At 41.3% G+C, this 25031-nt stretch overlaps 1 protein-coding gene across 6 annotated transcripts in view; it reads right to left on the minus strand.

Annotated features, from left to right (window-relative positions):
* The window catches only part of LPP (LIM domain containing preferred translocation partner in lipoma), a 347896-nt gene that overhangs the window by 62203 nt on the left and 260662 nt on the right, over window positions 1-25031 (minus strand). For all 6 annotated transcript variants that reach the window (XM_056565451.1, XM_056565455.1, XM_056565453.1 and 3 more), the window contains one exon: window positions 15948-16117. In XM_056565451.1, the coding sequence (XP_056421426.1) occupies window positions 15948-16117 (170 nt within the window). The remainder of the gene's footprint in view (window positions 1-15947; window positions 16118-25031) is intronic.

Here is a 25031-nt window from a genome sequence, read left to right on the forward strand (position 1 = left end):
TCCCTGTGTCAGAGAGGGGCAGGGAAGTGATGGTGTGGGAGAAAGCATGCCAGTCTGATGCACTTGAGCAGGTCAGCCCGCTTCCATGACACTTGGCTGAGAAATAAACAGGACATTTGGCAACCACCATCAGCTCCAGGAAATGTACAGTTTCCCGACAGCTATCTAATGGTGCCTGTAGCTCTTAGTAGCAAATACAGCTGACAGATTCCCTTTAACATGTATGGGGATGTCTCAATTCTCTTGTGTCTGATTTCAACATACGCAATTATTTTAAATAGTGAGAGGGAATAAACTGTAAGGGGTTATCCCACTACAGCAGACATGTTTGCATGTTTACAGGGAACTCAGGAGAAATAGTTCTTGGCTGAATGAGCCTTTGGGTGATAACCATCTAATGTGACACCCGTACATACAGAGCTAACAATGTACTTCAAATGAACTATTTACAAGATGAACATGATAGGTGTGGTGCAGAGAGCGGAAGATCTATATGTTTAGCCTAACATTTGTCCATCATGTTTAGGTCTTACTTAGTAATGTCCTTGGCCACTTTGCAAAATATTCACTCAATGTAAGGTGAGTGAGGTGGTAAAGATGAACAGAACAATATATTGTTCCATTTAGAAAAACAAAACACAAAGCTATAACCACATGACAGAAAGAGTAAGTGTTTGAGAAACAATAAAAAGTGATTTAGTGGCATTAATAAAAGACTGCAAGATCTAGCATGTTGCCATTAAAGTAATTAATAGGTCATAAAACCGGTGAAATGAAAAGTGAAGAGCAAATTAGTTACAGCAGCTTTCTGGCTTTATCTTGACCTTAACTGCAGCAGATGCCTGGATGTTTCTATGTCATGTAGCAGTGGCCCAGCATCTACAGAACCATGATGATGTCATGATAAAGATGTCAGCACAAGTGAATCTAACATTCTGTAGCTGATTATCTTCTCATCTGCAAAAACAATAAAGGCTCAGAAGAAAAAAAAAAAAAAAAAAGAGGGTATTACCAGGCACAGGGAACTCATTTAGTCCACAGTAAACGTAATTGAAATATTTATTGGCTCTAAAATGTTCTGGGAATTAAAATATGCTGTATTATTCAGACAAGATTTAGAAATTTTAAAGTACTCCAACTCTACAGATGAGGCTGCTGGGGGAACAGAAACCCCCTGGAGTAAGGGAAGAAATGTCAGTGGCCCTTATGAGATGAAACAGTAAGTCTAGTGTGGGTCATTTGTTGTAAGAGTTTACATGGTACAGCTATACAACACCATAACACGTCAACAGCAAAATGATGCTGCATGATAACTACACGAATAGGTTCTTCCAAGGATTAAACAATCTTTGGAAACAAGAAACCAATGTACAGTAGTATCTTTAATATGCCTCAGCTGAGAAGTTTACAAAATGTTGCTGTATGAAACCCATATGGCTAAAAGGTTGTACGAGCAACTGCACATGCCCATGCGGAACAGCAAATGTTTAACCCCTTAAGGACCCAGCCATTTTACACCTTAGGACCCGGCCATTTTTTGCACATCTGACCACTGTCAATTTAAACATTAATAACTCTGGAATGCTTTAAGTTATCATTCTGATTCCGAGATTGTTTTTTCGTGACATATTCTACTTTAACTTAGTGGTAAAAATTTTTGGTAACTTGCATCCTTTCTTGGTGAAAAATCCCAAAATTTGATGAAAAATTTGAAAATTTAGCATTTTTCTAACTTTGAAGCTCTCTGCTTGTAATAAAAATGGATATTCCAAATATTATTTTATTTTATTCACATATACAATATGTCTACTTTATGTTTGCATCATAAAATTGACGAGTTTTTACTTTTGGAAGACACCAGAGGACTTCAAAGTTCAGCAGCAATTTTCCAATTTTTCACAAAATTTCCAAAATCACAATTTTTCAGGGACCAGTTCAGGTTTGATGTGGATTTGAAGGGTCTTCATCTTAGAAATACCCCACAAATGACCCCATTATAAAAACTGCACCCCCCAAAATATTCAAAATGACATTCAGTCCGCGTTTTAACCCTTTAGGTGTTTCACAGGAATAGCAGCAAAGTGAAGGAGAAAATTCACAATCTCCATTTTTTACACTCGCATGTTCTTGTAGACCCAATTTTTGAATTTTTACAAGGGGTAAAAGGAGAAAATGTATACTTCTATTTGTAGCCCAATTTCTCTCGACTAAGCACATACCTCATATGTCTATGTAAAGTGTTCGGCGGGCGCAGTAGAGGGCTCAGAAGGGAAGGAGCGACAAGGGGATTTTGGAGCGTACGTTTTTCTGAAATGGTTTTTGGGGGGCATGTCCCATATAGGAAGCCCCTATGGTGCCAGAACAGCAAAAAATACCCACATGGCATACCATTTTGGAAACTAGACCCCTTGAGGAACGTAACAAGGAATAAAGTGAGCCTTAATACCCCACAGGTCTTTCACGACTTTTGCATATGTAAAAAAAAAATTAAAAAATTTCAATAAAATGTGTGCTTCCCCCCAAATTTCACATTTTTGCAAGGGTTAATAGCAGAAAATAGCCCCCAAAATTTGTAACCCCATCTCTTCTGAGTATGGAGGTACCCCATAAGTTGACATGAAGTGCACTATGGGCGAACTACAATGCTCAGAAGAGAAGGAGTCATATTTGGCTTTTTGAGAGCAAATTTTGCTCGGGGGCATGTCGCATTTAGGAAGCCTAAATGGTGCCAGGACAGCAAAATAACCCCCACATGGCATACCATTTTGGAAACTAGACCCCTTGAGGAACGTAACAAGGGGTACAATGAGCATTTACCCCCCACTGGTGTCTGTCAGATCTTTGGAACAGTGGGCTGTACAAAATTTTTAATTTGCGCAGCCCACTGTTCCAAAGATCTGTCAGACACCAGTGGGGTGTAAATTCTCACTGCACCTCTCATTACATTCCGTGAGGGGTGTAGTTTCCGAAATGGGGTCACATATGGGTTTTTTTTTTTTTTGCGTTTGTCAAAACCGCTGTAACAATCAGCCACCCCTGTGCAAATCACCTCAAATGTACATGGTGCACTCTCCCTTCTGAGCCTTGTTGTGCGCCCCCAGAGCACTTTGCGCCCACATATGGGGTATCTCCGTAGTCGGGAGAAATTGCATTACAAATTTTGGGGGGTGTTTTTCCCTTTTACCTCTTGTCAAAATGAAAAGTATAGGGCAACACCAGCATGTTAGTGTAAAAAAATTTTTTTTTTTACACTAACATGCTGGTGTAGACCCCAATTTCACCTTTTCATAAGGGGTGAAAGGAGAAAAAGCCCCCCAAAATTTGTAAGGCAATTTCTCCCGAGTACGGCGATACCCCATATGTGGCCCTAAACTGTTGCCTTGAAATACGACAGAGCTCCGAAGTGAGAGAGCGCCATGTGCATTTGAGGCCTGAATTAGGGATTTGCATTGGGGTGGACTTAGGGGTATTCTACGCCAGTGATTCCCAAACAGGGTGCCTCCAGCTGTTGCAAAACTCCCAGCATGCTTGGACAGTCAACGGCTGTCCAGCAATACTGGGAGTTGTTGTTTTGCAACAGCTGGAGGCTCCATTTTGAAAACAGTGGCGTACCAGACGTTTTTCATTTTTATTGGGGAGGGGAGGGGGGCTGTGTAGGGGTATGTGTATATGTAGTGTTTTTTACTTTTTATTTTATTTTGTGTTAGTGTAGTGTAGTGTTTTTAGGGTACAGACACACGGGCAGGGGGGGTTACAGCGATTTTCCCGCTGCGAGTTTGAGCTGCCGCGCAAAATTTGCTGCATCGCAAACTTGCAGTCTGATACTCACTGTAAGCCCCTGCCCATGTGAAAGTACCCTGTACATTCACAGGGGGGGACCTCCAGCTGTTGCAAAACTACAACTCCCAGCATGCACAGTCTATCAGTGCATGCTGGTAGTTATAGTTTTGCAACAGCTGGAGGCACACGGGTTGGGAAACACTGAGTTAGGAAACAGACAATGTTTCCCAACTAGTGTGCCTCCTGTTGTTGCAAAACCACAACTCCCAAACATTCTCAGGCATGCTGGGAGTAGTAGTTCGGCAACATCTTTAGAGCCAGATGTTGCCGAACTACAACTCCCAGCATGCTTGGAGTTGTAGTTTGCAACATCTGGAGGACTACAGTTTGCAGACCACTAATACAGTGGTTCCCAATCTGTGCCCTTCCAGATGTTGCAAAACTACAACTCCCAGTATGCCAAAACTGTCCAGGCATGCTGGGAGTTGTAGTTCTGCAACATCTGAAGGGCCAGATGTTACAGCACTACAACTCCCAGCATGCCTGGACAGTAAGGGCATGCTGAGAATGTGTAGTTTTGCAACATCTGGAAGGGCACAGTGGTCTCCAAACTGTAGTCCTCCAGATGTTGCAAAACTGCAACTCCCAGCATGCCCAGACGCCAAGGGCTGTCTGGGCATGCTGGGAGTTGTAGTATATAGGGTCCCAATACAGCACTGCATGTCGCTTTACGGCGACGTGCATTGCTGTAAAGGGCCCGACCGCGGCTGAAGATCTACTCACCTGTCGCCGCCGCCGCCATCTTCCCCGCCGGGATCCGGGTCTTCAGGGACGAGGTAAGTACCGGGGCCGGTCCCCTGCACTCCCCCGTCCCCCGCCGCGTCCTCCGGTCTTCCTCCCGTCCTCTCCGGACTTTCAGGGGCCGGGCAGGACGGGAGGAAGTAACCGCCCCCCCTCCTGCGATTGGTCGGTTAACTAACCGACAGATCGCAGGGGATCGGAGGAAGTGGCCGGCTTGCCACCTCGCTCCTAGGCTCCAGCATGGTCCTGGCTGTCTGTGACAGCCGGGATCATGCGAAATTACCGGGCGGTCGGGTCCCAGAGACCCGATCAGCCCGGTGTCGCCGCAGATCGCAAGGGCGATTTCCCTTGCGATTTGCGGCGATCGCCGACATGGGGGGCCTACATGGCCCCCCTCGGCGTTTGCCCTGGATGCCTGCTGAAGGATTTCAGCAGGCATCCGGTTCCGATCTCTGCCCGGCGAGCGGCAGAGACCGGAAAACGCCATGACGTATGCATACGTCATGGGTCCTTAAGACCCAGGGTGTGATGGCGTATGCATACGTCATGGGTCCTGAACAGGTTAAAAAGGTTCTCTTAGACAGCCCTCACTAAGTGGGTTCCCTCCAAGATTAGGCTGCATTCACACCACGTTTTTGCAGTACAGTTCCCGTATACATTTTCTATGGGAAAACCATATGGAACCGTATTGAAAAGCGTATGCTTTGACTCTCCATTGAAAACTGTATGCCAAAAGATGGTTGTATCCGTTTTGTATCCTGTACGGTTTTGTCAGGTTTTTTTTTTCCGTACCCAAAACCGTAGTCTACCACGGTTTTTGGTCCGGGTGAAAAACTGTATTAAACCGTATATGTTTTTTTTAAACATGGGAGTCAACTAGAACTGTACAGAACTGTATGTGCGTACGGTTCCATCCGGTTTTCACCATACGATTTTTGACAGTTTTTTTCTTGGAATTTCAATCAAACAAGTGAAACTTTATTCAAAATGGAGTGAAAAGTTAAAAACGTATACGTTTTTTTCTTAAAAACCGAATGCAACCAGACATTTTTCAAACTGTATACAGTTTTTAACTGTATACGGGTTGAAATTTGTACACACGTTTTGATACAGTTTAGTCTGGTTTTGAGGAATCCGTTTTTCATCAAGAACCTGATACGGGAACTGTATTGCAAAAACGTGGTGTGTATGCACCCTTACCTGATTAAAACTGATCTCTCGCTGCTGGTATCTCAGTGATTGTTTTGCGGAAAAGGAGATATAGACTATGTAACTTTGCACAATTTTCCTGCAGTTCTGGTATGGCCTACAACAGACAACCCATCTAACAGAGTAGAACACAGAAGTTCTGTGGGTACTGTAGTGGGTACTGTAGACCCAAGCTGTACCTCAAAAGTAGAATTGTCAAGAATAGTGCATGTCCCATACAAGCTGTGGTGTGTTTCAATTAGGAAATTCAATTTTGTTCTTTACAGTTTACATGTACAATCTAAACAGACATTTTAAAGGGGTGTTCTGAGCATTTTTATACGATACTGGAACCACTATGTAAAAAACAAACTCTGTCCCACTGTGACACGACCCAGCCCCCCACTTTTCAATCTGCTTCCTACTAGTGAGACAGGTCCCTCTCAGCAGTCATTGCCCGCTCAGGGCAGGACACCAACTGAGTGGCTCAATGGATAGTTCCTGCTGGGATATGTAGGTCTTAGCAGTAGGAACCTGCAGAGGACAAAGATTTTTTTAGTTTTTATAGTGGCCTTTGCAACATATAAAAAACATGTCCAGAATTTCCTGAAGGACAGACTATTTCTCCTGGAGAATTATGCCAATAAACATGTAAATACATGTGTCTAGATTAAATGGGTATTCCAGGATTTTTTTTTATTTGACTATGCTACAGGGGCTGGAAAGTTAGTGTAGTTCATAATATTGTGTCTGCACCTGTGTTTCAAGGTGCTCGCGCAATTCTTATGTGATCTTTGGCCCAATGTTTGTTTTTATCAGCATATAAATGAGTGTCTTAGGTTTTCACAGGTTGCAGTGCGGCCTGAGACATTACATCACTAGTTCAGGTGTTCAGAGGGAGCCTGTCTTTATTTCAATTGGTGGAGCAACCGCTGGTTGGGAGGTAATTCTGCAAAGAATTGTAGGTTTTAAACAGCAGGAGGCACCCTGGTTAGAAAACAATGGTCTAAAGCATTGAATGGAACACAGGTGTGTTTAAACGGGTGGGGTGGCTGATGTGTGGGAGGAAGAAAAATGACCTCATACTAACAAACAAGGAATTGCGGGACATGTAGTTCAAGGGAGGGAACTCCAACAGGAAATCCACAAAAAGTTAGCCGCAGCGTTATGGTTGACTCAGAACCCAGCTGTTTAGCTTCACGACAAGAACAGATCCTTCCTACGCATGTGCATTACTGTCTAGCAGTTAAGTACTAAAATCACCTTATGGTAAATGACCCCTTTAAAGTGGTTACCCCAAGAATAAAATTCATTATCTACCAAGAGGTTAGGCCCCCATCATTTAGTTTGATTTTCTTTTAAACTCAGGGAACACAAGAAAGGGGAAAACATAGGAATTTCATGAAGATATTTTAGAACACTGTCAACGTGTCCTTGCAACACTTCAAAGATAATGTAGTTGAGTAGGATGCCAGAAATGGTTCTTGCCATACAAAAAAATATTCTTTTTAATGGTTAATACACTTTTTATTATGAAGGTACATTAAAAGCAAGACACTATTATTAAGCATTATTATTATTGTGAGCTTGGGGTCTTATTCCATAGAACCTTGTTTCTTACCAAAGGGGTTTTTATTTTATTTTCCAATGACCAACTGTTGTGTACTCCTTTAAATACAGTTACCTAAATAAAACAAGAGATTGCAGCTCATTACACAAAGATTAAGAAGTGAAACTGAAAATTTCCAATAGTGACAACCTGAGAGAGGTTTTGTCCTTAAAACTTGTTTAGCTTATGTTACAATATATAGCACAAATATATTCAGCAGCACTGTGCACTGTATCTCCCATGCAGGGAGAAGACAATATTTGGCATTTTCCATTTCAAAGAGCCACTGGAAAACAGAAGGAAACTGATTGGGGAGGAGATCTACAGATAAGTTAAAGAGAATCTGTCAGCTGTAGATCACACTCAGAAGTGTCAAAGAGGTTGTGCTGAGCATCCTCCACTCCTACCTTGATTGACTGATGTACAGGGCTCTTCTTATGAGCTATGGATGTCAATCAATTGAGGCATTAAAGGGTGGGGGGGGGGGGGGGGAAGGAGGCTCAGCACAGCCTCTGACACTTAAGGACTGAGTGTGATCTGCAGCTGACACATTCCCTTCAACACACAAACCCTTACATTAAAATGAATCCTACAAACAAGAAGTTGATCAGGTGAAATGCAACTGTTTGGCCCAAGAGAAGGCTGTACTGTAACCGCGTGTATGATAAGAGTGCAATGCCAGAAACCACTTCCTGAAATTGTACTTGACAATTAATGCTGCCATATTTTGGAGCAGTTTGTTATAACTGAATAGTATTCACTGTTGTAAGACTCAAAGCTTCTCTTTACTTTACTCAACTAGGTTTTTGTAGAGGTTTTTTTACATACCCTGCTCAAAAAAATAAAGGGAACACTAAGATAAGCACATTCTAGATCTGAATGAATGAACTAATCGTATGTAATACTTTAGTCTTTACAAAGTTGAAAGTGCAGACAACTAAGTCACACAAAAATTATCAATGGAAATCAAGTTTATCAACTCCACGTGCCCGTATGACCTCCCTACATCGCCTGGGCATGCTCCTGATGAGGTGGCGGATGGTCTGCTGAGGGATGTCCTCCCAAACCTGGACTAAAGCATCCGTCAACACCTGGACAGTCTGTGGTGCAACGTGCCATTGGTGGATGGAGCGAGACATGATGTCCCAGATGTGCTCAATCGAATTCAGGTGTGGGGAATGGGTGGGCCAGTCCATAGCATCAATGCCTTCCTCTTGCAGGAACTGCTGACACCCTCCAGCCACCTGAGGTCTAGCATTGTCTTGCATTAGGAGGAACCCAGGGCCAATTGCACCAGCATATGGTCTCAAAAAGGGGTCTGAGGATCTCATCTCGGTACCTAATGGCAGTCAGGCTACCTCTGGCAAGCACATGGAGGGCTGTGCGGCCCCCAAAGAAATGCCACCCCACACCATTACTGACCCACCGCCAAACCGGTCATGCTGGAGGATGTTGCAGGCAGCAGAACGTTCTCCACGGCGTCTCAAGACTCTGTCACGTCTGTCACATGTGCTCAGTGTGAACCTGCTTTCATCTGTGAAGAGCACAGCGTGCCAGTGGCGAATTTGACAATCTTTGTGTTCTCTGGCAAATCCCAAATGTCCTGCACAGTGTTGGGCTGTAAGCACAACCTCCATCTGTGGACACGGGGCCCTCATACCACCCTCATGGAGTCTGTTTCTGACCGTTTCAGTAGACACATGCACATTTGTGGCCTGCTGGAGGTCATTTTGCAGGGCTCTGGCATTGCTCTTCCTGCTCCTCGTTCAAAGGCGAAGGTAGCGGTCCTGCTTCTGGGTTGTTGCCCTCCTCCGGCCTCCTCCACTGTCTCCTGATAGCGCCTCTATGCTCTGGACACTACGCTGACAGACACAGCAAACCTTCTTGCCACAGCTCGCATTGATGTACCATCCTGGATGAGCTTCACTACCTGAGCCACTTGTGTGGGTTGTAGACCCTGTCTCATGCTATCACTAGAGTGAAAGCACCGCCAGCATTCAAAAGTGACCAAAACATTAGCCAGTAAGCATAGGTACTGAGAAGTGGTCTGTGGTCACCACCTTCAGAATCACTCCTTTATTGGGGGTGTCTTGCTAATTGCCTATAATTGTCAGTTCCATTTGTCTGTTGTCTGTTCCATTTGCACAACAGCATGTGAAATTGATTGTCAATCAGTGTTGCTTCCTGAGTGGACAGTGTGATTTCACAGAAGTGTGATTGACTTAGAGTTACATGGTGGTGTTTAAGTGTTCCCTTTATTTTTTTGAACGGTGTATTTTCTACACATTAGGTATATTGAGCTTCCCAGTCACAGGGCACCATGAACAGGCTGACCGGTCCACTTTAACACGGTCTTGTACCAGTCTAATGTTTCCACGAAGCCTATGCTCCAAAACAAGTTGGAATCAAGTGTAAGCACTTTGTATGCAACTTCTGAAGAGTTAAAGAATGAAATATTACTGTACATGTAATACTCCGCATGTATTGTGTACAATAGGACAGATTTGCTGAAATATTCATGACCTTTTTTTAAAGTTGCCGTTTCAACGTAAAGTACTCAGAAATACAACATAATGGTCTTAATGATACCATTGAGCAGTTTAAATTGAAATTACACAGTGCTTGAAATAACACAGTGACAGCACTTCTCATAAATTACTCTCTAAACATCACACATAAAGGGGGCATTTTTATAATTGTGCCACCAAAATCTGTAAATTACAGTTTCCCTTATTATGGCCAAAACTGTGATCAAGCAGATTTAACACTAATTGATTGACTTCATTTTAAGCACATTTTATTGTAAGCAAATGAATAGTTCTGCTTTTAATGCTATTCACTGCAAAGTGTCATGCTTGAGAAAATATTTTATTTCAGTGAAGGACCTTTCTACACATGTTCATATGGAAATATTTTTAAACAGTACAGTGTTTGAGACCGTGACACAATGATAAGTCTCATAGGAGATGAGAGGACAACCAGCCTGAAGAGGGACATAGAGGGACAGAAAGTGGAAAAAGGATATACAAAGTAACTCTCTCCGAGGGCATCCACAGCGTATTTCACATTATGGAATGCGCCGACGGCAATCACAACAAGGACTGAAGAGTGAGGTCCCAGGCTGTAGAAAAGAACTTGCTCTTTAAAGGGGTATTCCAGGACCTTTTTTAATCCGACTATACTACAGGGGCAGTAAAGGTAGTGTAGTTTATAATATAGTGTCTGTACTTGTGTGTGACGGTGGTCTCACAATTCTTTTGCGATTTTCGCCCCAATATTTATTTTTAACAGCATACAAAATTACTCATGTCTCTGGATTACCCGGGTTGCAGTGTATCGAGACCTGACATCACTAGTCAGGTGATCAGAGGGAGCCAATCCTGCTTCAATGGGTGGAACAGCAGTTGGGTGGGAGAGAGTTAATTTTGCAACAGCTGTAGGTACCCTGGTTAGAAAACACTGATGTATTGCATTGAAGGGATCACAGGTGTGTTTCAATGGGTGGGGTGGCTGATGTGTGAGAGGGAGGAAAGTGACCTCATACTTACAAATTATGGAACTATGGGATGTGTAGTTAAGAGAACAAATTCTACAGGAAATACCCAGTTCTGGCAGGTACGTACTACTAAAATCACCTTATGGTGGATAACCTCCTTTAATGTCTCCTTTTGGAGGTTCTTGAATAAGTCAAACAATGAGTTACGGGGATGCAATTTGCAAAAGATGGTACCAGACAGCAAACTCTTTTTTCCATGGAGAACTCTACTGTGCATATGCTTTTATCCCAAATTTCAAAGTCAACACACATTTCATCTCAAAAAGAAACAATAGCCCGTCACTCCCACAACAAAGGCCTCATTGCTAGCCAGCACACTGCTCTGTGCAGACTAAGGCAACCACCCTCATCGCTGTAACTTACCCTATTGGAGACATACTGGCTTGGCTACTAAATTTCCAAGTCATGTTGTAAGGCTCTTAAATGATTCAAACATTGACTTGCAGGGATTCTACACCTAGAAGGTAGCACCAGAGAGCAAGCACATTTCTTTCTGGGAGAGAGCTACTTTGCATTTCTTTTTTTCTCCAATTTCCCTATTGGAGCATGAATGACCAACAATGACCAAGTCTCCTTGCTTTTTTGGCAGAGAAAGAGTGCCCCCTCTCCCCCCAGTCTAAAGTTGTTCATACATATTAGATAGCTTTAGTCCTAAGCTCTATAATGCAATCCCTCTTGGCAAAATATGGCCCATAATTCTCTCACCCACCATCATGTGTCTGGGGAGAGTTAGGAAGCCACCACACTGATTGATTAGACAGATGGCCAGCCCCACCAAAATGGCAAGATAGCCAGACACATTTCTAATAGGTATGGACAAGCTAAGTCAGTATTGGGTAGTACAGCCTAAAAACTAGTATTTACCTTAGGGCCATGAAATGATTGATCATGACAATTCAACTGAAAAGATTAATGCTCACCCACTTCCCAGATCAAACAAAGTGGGATTTTCACCGTACACTACAATCTTATATGAAAATGTACTAGAGCAAGCAGGATGTCCTAGAAGGGAAGTTAAGCAGGGATAGAAGTATGGCGGAGGTGTGAAAAACTGTTCATGCACCTAACTAAACATTTCTTCATGTCTAGCTATGTGATTGACTTTGGAAACCCATTCAGTCACAGTAGGTGAGACTGAAATGTAGTTTGGGGGAACTAAGAGTTTAAAAGCAGAGATAAGATGAGTGATGGGATCACCTTTTCTAGGGTGAAGGAAGCCAGGAGATATTTGTGAATTAGATCTGGTAATTCTTAACACACTATTTCAGAATGGCTAAATAAGACTGCAGTATAACTATATATGTTAATAGTTGCCTAATTATTGACAGCAATGTTATCAGTTTCTCTCACTTTAGTGATCCCATTGATAAACGTCTCGACCCAAGTGAAGGAAATAGTGACTGAGAAATTACAGTATAGGCAGTAAATTCATAGAGTGTCATCTGCAGCCCAACGAAAATCAATAGTTATGGCAATGATCCACGAAAAATGCAAAAAATTAGTAGTTTTCGTATTATAGCTCCTGTATTTGCAATCTGGCTAAATGACTTATTAAATAGATATATTAACAGTTGAACAATACAGAAATGCTGTAACATGACTGGCTACCAAAAGATTTGCTGTTTGCATAAAAGACAAAATAAAAAAGCCTTGTCTTTTGAAGCCAAACAGGGCATCATTTAACCTTGTACTCATCTTCTCATAATGCTGTCTTTGGAAACAAGACAACTGGCTGGAGTCTGCTCTTTTAATCTTTTAGAAAGAGTCTGAACCTATTCATATTTTTATGTGCCAGGTACTTGAAAACTTAATGTACAAAAGGAAGAAAGGGAAAAAAAAACAAAACTAAAAAGTCAAATTGAAAGTCACAAAGTGGAAGGCGGTTTCTTTCATGTTCTATTGATAAGTCTGGCTACCAGATCAATAGTATTGTTTTCAAGATGAAGTTAGTGAGTTTAGTTATTCTTAGACAGGAAGACAGTCAAGATTACATAACATCCAAGTATCAAAACATATCTAATATGGACTCTACTAGGGGATAGGTCCCCTTGTTTGTAAGATAGTCCTGACAATATTCAGTTTGGTAAACGTGGTATGGCAAGTTTTAGCCATGAAAGAGTGATTGTGGCGGAGAGAAGTTAGACAACTGAAAAGCATTAGGTGCCCAATAAATTTAAAATGGAAGCTACCATTTGGTTAAGGATCCGTTAACATTTGTGTTGGAGGCTCTTTTCATATTCCTAGTCCACCATATTTGAAGGAAAGAATAGCACAGCATATAGCATTATTCTTCCCCTAAAATCATGGCTACCTTGATGAAACCTAATAGGCCTCATGGGTTTCCGAGGTCATGTGTGTAAAGGATCCAGCACTTATTTTTCTGATTCGAGGTAAGAACAGAAAAATGAAATTAAAGAGGCCGATAACACAAACATTACAGACACATGCTCCATTCCAAGTTTCCTTTTCCCTCATTTCAATGTTTTGCTTCTCTAGATAACTTTGTGCTTCATCATGCTTCCATACCACAAAGTTTCTTACACTTTATCGCTTTAGCGTGTTATCATAGTAATGACATTTGTGCAAATACCCAAGCTTCAGAAGAATAGTTACAGAGAAAATCACTTTAGTAGTAGTACTAATAATAAGTAGCATTATTACTAATATTATTAATATCGAGTCTTTATATGGATTTCTAAATGTATATAAAGGCTTTGGCTAGATTCTAAAGATGGCAGCTACATGGCTAGAACTATAACTATTTGGCTATATATCTGACAGTGAAGTGGAGCTAAATAAGTGGGAGAGATGAAGGATTTTGCACCAAGAAGTGCACGCTGTTTACACCACATTTTGAAACATATTACACTTGAAATTTTGCTTTGTTTGCACCACGCTCGCCAATCTTGAAAAATAGTAGCAAGTATTCTGAACCATATTTTAATATTGGTCACTTTTTGGCTCACAAATGTGTTGCATTTTATTCCACATTGGTGTATATAGTGCCAGATTACAACAGATTCAATGTGTAAAAAATATGATAATATCAGCAAGCCAGCTTTCATCTTCAAAGCACATTGGGGGAGATCTATCAAAACCTGTGCAGAGAAAAATTTGCCCAGTTGCCCATAGCAACCAATTGGATTGCTTCCTTCATTTTGCAGAGGCCTTGTTAAAAATCAAAGAAGCGAGTTGATTGGTTGCTATGGGCAACTAGGCAACATTTCCTTTGCACAAGTTTTGATAAATCTCCCCCATTATGTGTGGTAGGGTACTGAGCTTTGGCTGATTTTACGCTGTATGTACCCTTTATGTTATCATAGGTTATGCCCATTGACTTTTGTTTGCATACATGCATTATAAATACAGTGGTCCCTCAACATACGAAGGTAATCCATTCCAAACGGACCATCGTTTGTTGAAGCCATCACATGTTGAGGGATCCGTGCAATGTAAAGTATAGAACAGTGGTCTACAACCTGCGGACACCCAGCATGCCCGGACAGCCGTAGGTCCGCAGGTTGTAGACCACTGTTAGAGAAAGTTGTACTCCCCTGTCCCCGCTGCTCCGGATGGTCACTCGCCGTCCATCGCTGACGCCGCGTCCCCGAGGCTCCGGCAAGGCCTCTGCTTCCCCGGCAACCACGCTCTCCGTCGCCACCATCACGTCGCTACGCACGCCGCTCCTATTGGATGACGGGACGGAGAGCGCATGATGTAGTCGATGGAGAGCGCCGATGATGCAGAGGATCCCGAAGAGGACGCGCCAGAGCCCCGAGGACAGGTGGGTGACCATCACCCGAGCTCACGGGGCACCATAAACGGCTATCTGGTGGCAGCTGAAGCAGTCAGCGCTGCCGGATAGCCGTTTATGCAATGGCCCCGACATACAAAAGCATCGTATGTTGATGCTGCCTTCAACATGCGATGGCCTCTGAGAGGCCATCGCATGTTGAAATTATCGTAAGTCGGGGCCATCGTATGTTGAGGGGTCACTGTACTTTATAAAGAATATATTTCAATTTGATTTGAAGGCTTCTTCTCTCATTTTTTCCTACTATTATCCCAGTCAATATATTGACCCTGTCTTCCTTGAGCGGTGTCAGTGTCCTTTTTCTTTAAATATTGCATGTATTCCATTTCATTATAATAAAATTGTCATTTTTATGCACAGAGTTCTTGTATAGTGCTTTGTTTTTTTATGGTGAATGAAAAGCTTGGAAGATTGTTGAAAAGCTTAACTAAAGGTGATGAACCATGACAAATAATGATCATCTATATACAGGATAGGTGATAAATGTATGATTGCTCAGGGTCCAACAGCTGGGACAACTACCATTCCTGAATCTCCCATCAATGGGAAGCAGTGGTCACAACAAGTATATACTGCTGCTCCATTTACTGTATACGGGTCTGACAGAGATAGTTGAGCAGTCAGACTCCCAGTGATTAAAACATTTATCACCTATGAAGAGGAATGTTGTCTGTGGGGCAATACCTTTAATATTTTTCCCATCTTCGTTACTTTGATGGCTTTTGTATTGAAAGTTTACATACATTTTATAATGGTCGTGATGTTTTAAATCCATAAGTAATGTAATCTTGCATTGTTTTCTTGCAGCATAATCCCTTTGTGTAAAGTTGCCAAGAATTTACTTGGAATAATGAAATGACTAAGTAAGAACCCTAAAATAATGTGGAGCTGTCAGAGTGGGAAGGCATGAAGGTCATTTAAAGCAGGCAGAAAACGGATGAGAACATCAGGAGCATATGGCTGTGCGATAAATTCACCTCTGACAATCTGGAAAGGCAGCAAACTCCTGTTTGTTGCTTAGTCGGTAATGTAACTTTAGCTGCAAATTCCTGTGAAGGCATGCTTAACATTCCTCAGGAAACAGAACATATTTCATTCACATCAAATTCCAGTGAGCATATGTCTTGGTGTGGACGAGTCCAGTGATAGACAGCCATAGGAAAGGAGAAAAAAACTAAACTAAATAAGTTAGTACTTACTATGTAGCAGGGCTCACAAAATGCTTTCTTATCTACAGCGAAAAACGGCTGTCCACGGAGTTTGCTGTTACAAGTCATGCAGGTGAAACAGTCAACGTGAAACACTTGGTCCATAGCTGTGCATCCGGTCCCTTCTCCTACAACATTTTCCCCACAGCGAGAACAGCGACCTAGAACAGAAGAGTGCCCATGAGACACTATCAACTTAGGAACAGGGGCTGTATAGTACTATAACAAGCAATGTGACTAAAGTACAGTTCCTGTATTTCCTGAGAGGTATTCTTTTTTTCTATTGCAGGAGAACACATTTCACTGCATTTTGTGTGAGGCAAATGGTGCTCATGATGTGTTAGCAGCACTGTAAGTACTAGATCCTGTCGTACTCGTTTCAAGCAGCCATAATGTTATGTTACCTATTCCCTCTAGAAAACATCCTAGTTGTTCCAAACTTCGTTCATTTTAGTATTATGGAGGCCATTGTACTCTGGGGAACTTTCAGTGCAGCAGAAATTCATTATACTCTTCTCCAGATCTGTGCCTCCACACAACCCTGAGCTCTACAGGCAGTTCTTTCCCTATGGCTCGGTTTTTGCTCCGATATGCGTTGTCAGCTGTAAGACTTTATATAGACAGGGCCGTGTTTTTATAAATCATGTTCAGTCAACTGTATTTACCACAGGTGACTCTGATCGAGGTGGAGAAATATGTTAGAGATTATGAAAATTATCAAACTTACGTTCTGTACAGGCAAACATTATGCTGTATGTGCTAAACACTTATCTATACACATAAAACAGATAGTGTGCTGATGAACACATCTCTATATACACATGAAACAGATAACAGTGTGATGTATGAAAGGCTACTGCACATATCTGGGAGCCAAGAGGAGTCCGGAACGGGTGACTGACAATTGATAAGACTTGCTGCCTATGTTATAGCTGCAGATCTAGCAGATATTTACATGTCTGTCTAATAGATATTTGCATTATGGTAGGCCAAGCAGAGTGTGTGAGAAGTGGGGTCAGGAGTGCTTGCCTGACAGCTTTACTCCTCTTACAAACTGGATAAGCGGCTGAAATTGTAGAAGGAAATAATATGGGGTGATATAACTACTATAGTGAGCACTGCCTGAAAGGCCAAGTCTGCTATAGTGGGCACTGCCTGAAAGGCCAAGTCTGCTATAGTGGGCACTGCCTGAAAGGCCAAGTCTGCTATAGTGGGTACTGCCTGAAAGGCCAAGTCTGCTATAGTGGGCACTGCCTGAAAGGCCAAGTCTGCTATAGTGGGTACTGCCTGAAAGGCCAAGTCTGCTATAGTGGGCACTGCCTGAAAGGCCAAGTCTGCTATAGTGGGCACTGCCTGAAAGGCCAAGTCTGCTATAGTGGGTACTGCCTGAAAGGCCAAGTCTGCTATAGTGGGTACTGCCTGAAAGGCCAAGTCTGCTATAGTGGGTACTGCCTGAAAGGCCAAGTCTGCTATAGTGGGTACTGCCTGAAAGGCCAAGTCTGCTATTGTGGGCACTGCCTGAAAGGCCAAGTCTGCTATAGTGGGCACTGCCTGAAAGGTCAAGTCTGCTATAGTGGGTACTGCCTGAAAGGCCAAGTCTGCTATAGTGGGCACTGCCTGAAAGGCCAAGTCTGCTATAGTGGGCACTGCCTGAAAGGCCAAGTCTGCTATAGTGGGTACTGCCTGAAAGGCCAAGTCTGCTATAGTGGGTACTGCCTGAAAGGCCAAGTCTGCTATAGTGGGTACTGCCTGAAAGGCAGGGCCGAGCCTGCAACATGCGCATGTCCCTTATTCAAATACATGGTGCAAAAATGAACCATTTATCCTCATTTTAAACAATATGTTGCATATTATATGCTTCTGATGTGGAATATGTGTGAAAAATACCCCATGAGAACTTACCATAAAAGTGATTCTAATAAGTAGTTCTATTGTCAAAGTGTATTTAGTTGTAATGTTAGATGTTTTTAAAAGAATTCAAATGCAGATTATATAGTTGTGTAATAGCTGTTGGCATAAAACCCAATTTTGGCATTAGCTACAAATTTAGCTGTCTACAAACAAGGTCTTGAGATAAACTTAATTGAAATATCTATTTTGCTTACGTCAATAACAAACAGAACTGCCTGCAATACACGTCATATTTAAAGGTCTGTTAAGAGTTTTTATTCAATCAAACCAATATTATTTCATTACCACATAACTAAATTATACTATTGACTTTTATTTCTGGTGATACACTAAGTTAAAAAGCTCATGACATGTGTAGATTGTAACACTTATAACAGTTTTGATTAGATAAAGGAACAGGGACCACTTTGATGGTACTAACAGCAATGCATAAAGGGTTTCTACAGTTTAAAAACCCCATATCATGTAGTCTATTAGAGGATTCTGAGTTAACAGAGAGGGCCCCTTGTTCAGGATCCTCGTATCTTGGCTATGGTGGATAGTGGTCACAAAGCATCTCTAACGCTGGAGAACCTGTCCAGCATTGCCCAAACAGATTGAAATGGCACTGTGTAATGCTTACTTTCTCCATTGGTGGCACTAAAAGGAAACTGAACCATTACAGACAGACACCAATTTTTAATAATCAGGGACTCTATAGTGACAGGGAAGGTTCCCCAGGACTGGCGCATGGCAAATGTGGTGTCAATATATAAAAAGGGATCAAAAGGTGACCCGAGAATTATAGACCTGTTAGTTTAACCTCCATTTTATGTAAATTCCTTGAGGGTTTTCTAAGAGATGCTATTTGGAGTATCTTGATAAAAATAAATGTATGACTCCATATCAGCATGGCTTTGAGGGATCGGTCCTGTCAAACTAACCTGATCAGCTTTTATGAGGAGGTGAGCTCCAGACTGGACCAGGGGGTATCGCTGGATGTCGTATATCTGGATTTTTCCAAAGCATTTGATATGGTGCCACATAAAAGGTTGGTGCATAAAATGAGAAGGATGGGGCTGGGGGAGAATGTGGGTAAGTAACTGGCTCAGTGATAGGAAACAGAGGGTGGTTATTAATGGTACTTATTCTGATTGGGTGACTGTTACTAGTGGGGTACCAGAGGGGTCAGTCTTGGGTCCTATTCTATTTAATATATTCATTAAACCCTTAAAGGCCAAGCCCATTTTCACCTTAAAGGGGTACTCTGGTGCTTAGACATCTTATCCCCTATCACACTCCGCCCCTCAATGCAAGCCTACCGGAGGGGGCGTGATAGCTGTCACGCCCCCTCCCGTAGGTATGCATTGAGGGGCGGAGCGTGACGTCACACGGGGGCGCAGGCGTGACGTCACACGCCGCCCGTCCTGTGGTCGCCCGTAATCAGACCCGAAGCAAACACGTTCCGGGACTGATTACAAACGGGGTGCCGCGTTCAAGATCACGGGGGTCCCCAGCGGCGGGACTCCCGCGGTCAGGCATCTTATCCCCTATCCAAAGGATAGGGGATAAGATGTCTAAGCACCGGAGTACCCCTTTAAGGAAAGAGCATTTTTGCACATCTGTCCACTGTCAATTTAAGAAATAACAACTCTGGGATGCTTTTACTTATGAATTTGATTCAGAGACTGTTTTTTCGGCACATTCTACTTTAACATAATGGTAAATTTTTGTCTATACTTGCATCATTTCTTGGTGAAAAATTCCAAAATTTTCTGAAAAATTTGAACATTTAGCATTATTCTAACTCTGAAGCTCTCTGCTTGTGAGTAAAATGGACATACCAAATAAATTATATATTAATTTGCATATACAATATGTCTACTTTATGTTTGCATCATAAAGTTGATATGTTCTTACTTTTGGAAGACATTATAGGGCTTAAAAATTCAGCTGCAATTTTCCAATTTTTCACAAAATTTTCATAATCTGAATTTTTCATGGACCAGTTCAATTTTGAAGTGGATTTGAAGGGCCTTCATATTAGAAATGCCTCATAAATGACCCCATTATAAAAACTCCACTCCTCAAAGTATTTAAAGTATTAGAAAGTTTGTTGACCCTTCAGGTGTTTCACAGAAATAGCAGCAAAGTGAGGGTGAAAAGTCAAAATCTAAATTTTTTACACTAACATGTTCTTGTAGACCCAGTTTTTCAATTTTTACAAGGGGTAAAAGGAGAAAAAGCCCCCCCCCCCCAAAATGTGTAACCCAATTTCTCTTGAGTAAGAAAATACCTCATATGTGAATGTAAAATGGTCTGTGGGTGGGAGGGCTCAGAAGGGAAGGTGAGACAATGGGATTTTGGAGAGAGAATTTTGCTGAAATGGTTTTTGGGGGGCATGTCACATTTAGGAAGCCCGTATGGTGCAGGGGTGTGGAAATAAAAAAAAAAACTACTGGTCCAAGGGACTAAAGCGACACACAATCTACTTGTCCCTCAAGAAAATCCACTTGTCCTGGTAGATAAAATAATTTCAACCAAAATAGTACGATTCACCCCACTAGACCACCAGGGATGGATATAAGATTCCTTTATACACTGTTGTCAACTTTGACAGCAGGGCTCTAATGGTTTTATAGCGGCCACGGGGATCGCAGCATGCCAGGCTATTAGTGGCGGGAGAGCTGTAGCTCCTCTTACACCTGAGACAAGCCCAGAAAAGTCTAGATGTAACTTTTTGATCACCTTATAAAAAATTTCTCATATGAAGTGACCAAAAATGAGCAATTCTGGACTATTTTTTACATTTACACCGTTCACCGTACGGTTTAATTAACATTATATTTTAATAGTCTGGACATTTCCACATGCAGCGATACCACTTATGTTTATTTTTGTACATTATTTTTATTTAAAGAAAATTGGAAACTTTTATTAGGAAAGGGGCTTATTCACATATATACGCACTTTTTAAAATACTTTAATCACTTTTTTTCAGTCTTCATAGGGACATATATGGAGTCTTTTGATTGGAAAACACTGAACAACGCTGCGTTACTGGGGGTGTTCTGCTTCTCCATTTTATGTGCTGCATTTTGTGTCAGAAAATGCTGGAAGTTGCATTTAGTTACTAGATAACTACAACTCCCAGCATGCCCTGATACAGCCTATGGTTGTGTGGGTGTTGCAGCATGTTGCACTGTATAGTAGTACAGTTAAAGTTATTGTGTAACATGCTGGGAGTTGCAGTTTTGGTGTGTGTCAGCTGCAGAGCCATAGGATGTGTCAAGGAATACTGGGAATTGCAGTTAGTAACTACAACACCCAGCATGCCCTGATGCAGCCTATGGCTCTGCAGCTGACCCGAACCAAAACTACAACTCCCAGCATGTTACACTTTATAGTTCTACAGTTTCGGTTATGGTGTAACATGCTGGGAGTTGTAGTTTTGGTTTGGGCGTGTTTGCGTGCATCCGTGGGGCTCTTGGTCGGCGGGCGAGTATGAAAGGTGGGATTCTGGGGGTGCAATTTAGCTAGATTTATAGGGACAGAACACTGATTTATTCTGACTGCCAAATTTGGAGTTGGAAAGGAATTTTTTTTGCCTTCCTCTGGATCAACTCAGAAGGGACTCATTATGGATATAGGTTGAACTTGATGGACTCTTGTCTTTTTCCAACCTTATAAACTATGTTACTGCCAATTTTCCTTACAAATAACTACTGATTTCTGGGGGTCCCAGGAGGAGGACAATTTGGGAACAGCTTATTGTCAAATGAGCCTTCTATCTAAGTAGGAATTGTTCAAAGCGGAAAACTGTATTTAATAGAATATACTCAGAAAAAAATGGTACCTAGAACATAGAGCAGTATTTGTTAAAGTAGCAACACAAAGTTGTCACTTGGTGCAATTACTTGCAATGTCATAAATTGGTGGATCACATTGACTCCAATGTAAACCATGTGCATGAGGATATTTCGAGAAGTTGCTTCTTATCTTGCCCTTGTGCATGCTCAGTCGTGATCAATATTTTTAAGAGGACAGCTATGTAATGTGCTTTTTGGGAATTTGGTTTTGCAGCTTAACTATCTGCTTCAGAATACAGCTCCAAAGATAACAAATGTATCCCTGATAGATCTGTCTGGGTGTCGCGTAAAAGGTTTTATATAAGAATAATGTAATCAAACAGCATTTTCATCTAGGAGAAGATTGTTAAGATAATAGGAACATGGAATATGGCACGAAAGTGGTTGAGAATACTGTACGGCAGAGTCAATGACCACTTTGGATGGGCCTATTAACCGCAGATGTCACAAAGGTTCATCTGTGTTTTATCCTAAAATACAGGGGAGGTTAAAAGGTAACACTGAACGCCAATGACCTTATTTAACCCAAATGACTTCCATGTAATTATCTGTAAACATTTTCTCCTTGACTTCCCATAAAGCCTGGAAGCCTGCTAGCATGTTTAATTAAATCCCTCCATTCGAAGCCTATCTGCTCCAATAGAACTTTTAATATGCTAAGATCCGGCTTTCCATATTCTGACTAATATAGTTATTAGCTGACAGCTATGTGGATGCAGCAATTACCATGCTACATGGACCCAGGGCTGGGAATATTTCATGCAAATCGCAGGCACTGCCGCTACCGATTTGCCCTTTTCCAATTACTTGATCAATGGGCCATAATAACAGTGGATAAGCTGTCGGCTCCATACTAAATGAAATGGATGAATGGGAGATAAGTATGTGAAGACAATAAATTGGCAAAGACACAGACAGCGTAAAAAAGAAAATAAAAAGGTTTGATACATAAAGCTGGAGGAGATGATTAGCATTACAAGTGATAAAACAATTTGCTTTAATGACAGAAATGAATTCAGTTCAGCGTGATGCTTCAGGCAGTCCGACTGTGTTTCCATATCTATAGCATTTATAGCAACTAAACGATATTACACTTAACCTTAAGCAGTGTAACCCTTACTCGAATGATGAAGCAAACTAGCAGGTCAAATACTTTAAATCTGTACAATCAATCCTGTTTATTTTGGATGTACAAATCCTACTGTGCAGCTTTAGCGTTGTTTAGCCTGCTTACTCCTCTTAAAAAAGGAGTAAGCAGCCCATCTGGGAATGGATCTGAAAAGAAAGGTCCACACCTGTTTCAGCTTATAATACAGTAGCCTAAAAAAATTGAGAAGTGTGAAATAAGCCTAAGTGTGAAATAAGCCTAAGGTATGATATTGGGTACATATAGGGGTACAGCCAGTCACCTCTTACAGCTCCATAATAGGCCTTGGTGAAGTGGGAGAAAACGTTATGTGACTATTTCAGCTTCCACTTCTACTGCAGTTGTTTGCTTTCAGGATACAAACTAAGAACCATTCTTCAGTGAGACAATGGCACCAGATAAAGGCATACATAATGTCAATTGAGTGAAGTATAAATCATTGCTAAAATCAATGCAAATGCTGCTTTCATATTTCTACCAAAACATTCAGTCACTCAGAAGAGTCCTTTAAACTGATCCAAAAGGAAAACTGCCACAGGACTTCTAGAATCTTGTACAAAAACCTCCAAAATTTTTGCTAATTCTACCTAATAGATATTATTTAAACGGGTACTCCACTGGAATGTTTTTTTTTTTTTTAAACAACTGGTGCCAGATGGAGAAGTTAAATGGGCACTGTCCGTTATAAAAACGTTGTATATCTTGGTAAAACAATAGTATTTCTAACGTACTTCTTTAGGTATATTCACACTACGTAATTCCCGCGGAATGCCATGAGTGGAATTCCAAGCGGTGAACTTTAACATCCGTGTGAATGAGTCTTCTGCGAGACCCGTTAACATTGAGCAAATTCAGCGGCAGACAATTCCGCTGCTGAAATAGTTCAGTGCAAAGAAGGAACATGTTCATCCCTTTTGGAGGGACATCCAGTTCTTGGTAATGTCTCTGTTGAGCCATATTAATAGTAATAAATAATAATAAAATAAATATTTTATTATGTTCATCCCTTTTGGAGGGACATCCAGTTCTTGGTAATGTCTCTGTTGAGCCTTATTATCGCCACTTGTTGATGACTGTTTTTTTACTGTATTCAATGGTATCTGATGCTTTCGAAATTCTTTAGTATCTTTCTCCTGACTGATATCTTTCAACAATGAGATGCCTCTCAGGTTTTATATTTTTTTGCAATTGAATTGTTCAGGTTATAGGTCACATTAAAAGTGGAAAAAGTTATGACATTATTTATCATGATGTCATTTTTTTTAATGTCACAAGTACCTAGCATTTTAACGGGGTTTATAGCGTACAGCAATGTGCATGCCCACTTAATGAGCTGACATACATGCTCATTCATTCTTGTCACAGTTCTGTGCATGGTTTAGAAGACTCTTTTAGCATGGGAGGAGGGGGAAGACTGATTTTGTCTGGAGCAAACCCTCCAGCAGCAAAAATTTTAATCAGCACCAAGAGGGACACAAAATTATATAAAAAAGGTATTTTTATGCTAGAAACACTGTAATTTACTATGAAACAACTATTCAGTATATTAGGCCTACTGGTATATAAATTAAATTAGGGCATATACTATTTAAACCCTTAAAGGGGTACTCCACTGAAAATAATTGTTTAACCCCTTAAAGACTCAGCACATTTGGGCCTTAAATGGGCACTGTCAGATACAAAAGCTTTAGATATGTTGTAAAGCATGCTAAACCAATGGGTTTTGCAATTGCTTTCATTAGAAAATTTGCAGTATTTAATACTGAAAAAGCCAGTCAAACAGTTTTCCTTTGTAAAGACATCACTCATTTACCATAAAATGTATGGAGCAACCCAAAAAATACTATTTGTGTGGGGAAATTGATAAGAAGACCCCAATATTGCTAATTTTGGAAGGTTTCATTTTCATGCTGTACACTTTACAGTAAAATAGACATGCTTTCTTTATTCTGTGGCTCAATACGATTAAAATGATACCCATGATTACATACTTTTCTATTACTATACTGCTTTAAAAAAAAACGCAAACTTTTTAACCAAATTAGTGCATTTAAAATCCCTCCATTTTGCTGACCTATAACTTTCATTTTTCCGTATAAACGGCGGTATGAGGGCTCATCTTTTGCACCGTGATCTGTACTTTTTTTATACCACTTATACTTATATAAA

Source organism: Hyla sarda, chromosome 3 (genome assembly GCF_029499605.1).
Source record: "Hyla sarda isolate aHylSar1 chromosome 3, aHylSar1.hap1, whole genome shotgun sequence".
Lineage (NCBI taxonomy): Eukaryota > Metazoa > Chordata > Amphibia > Anura > Hylidae > Hyla > Hyla sarda.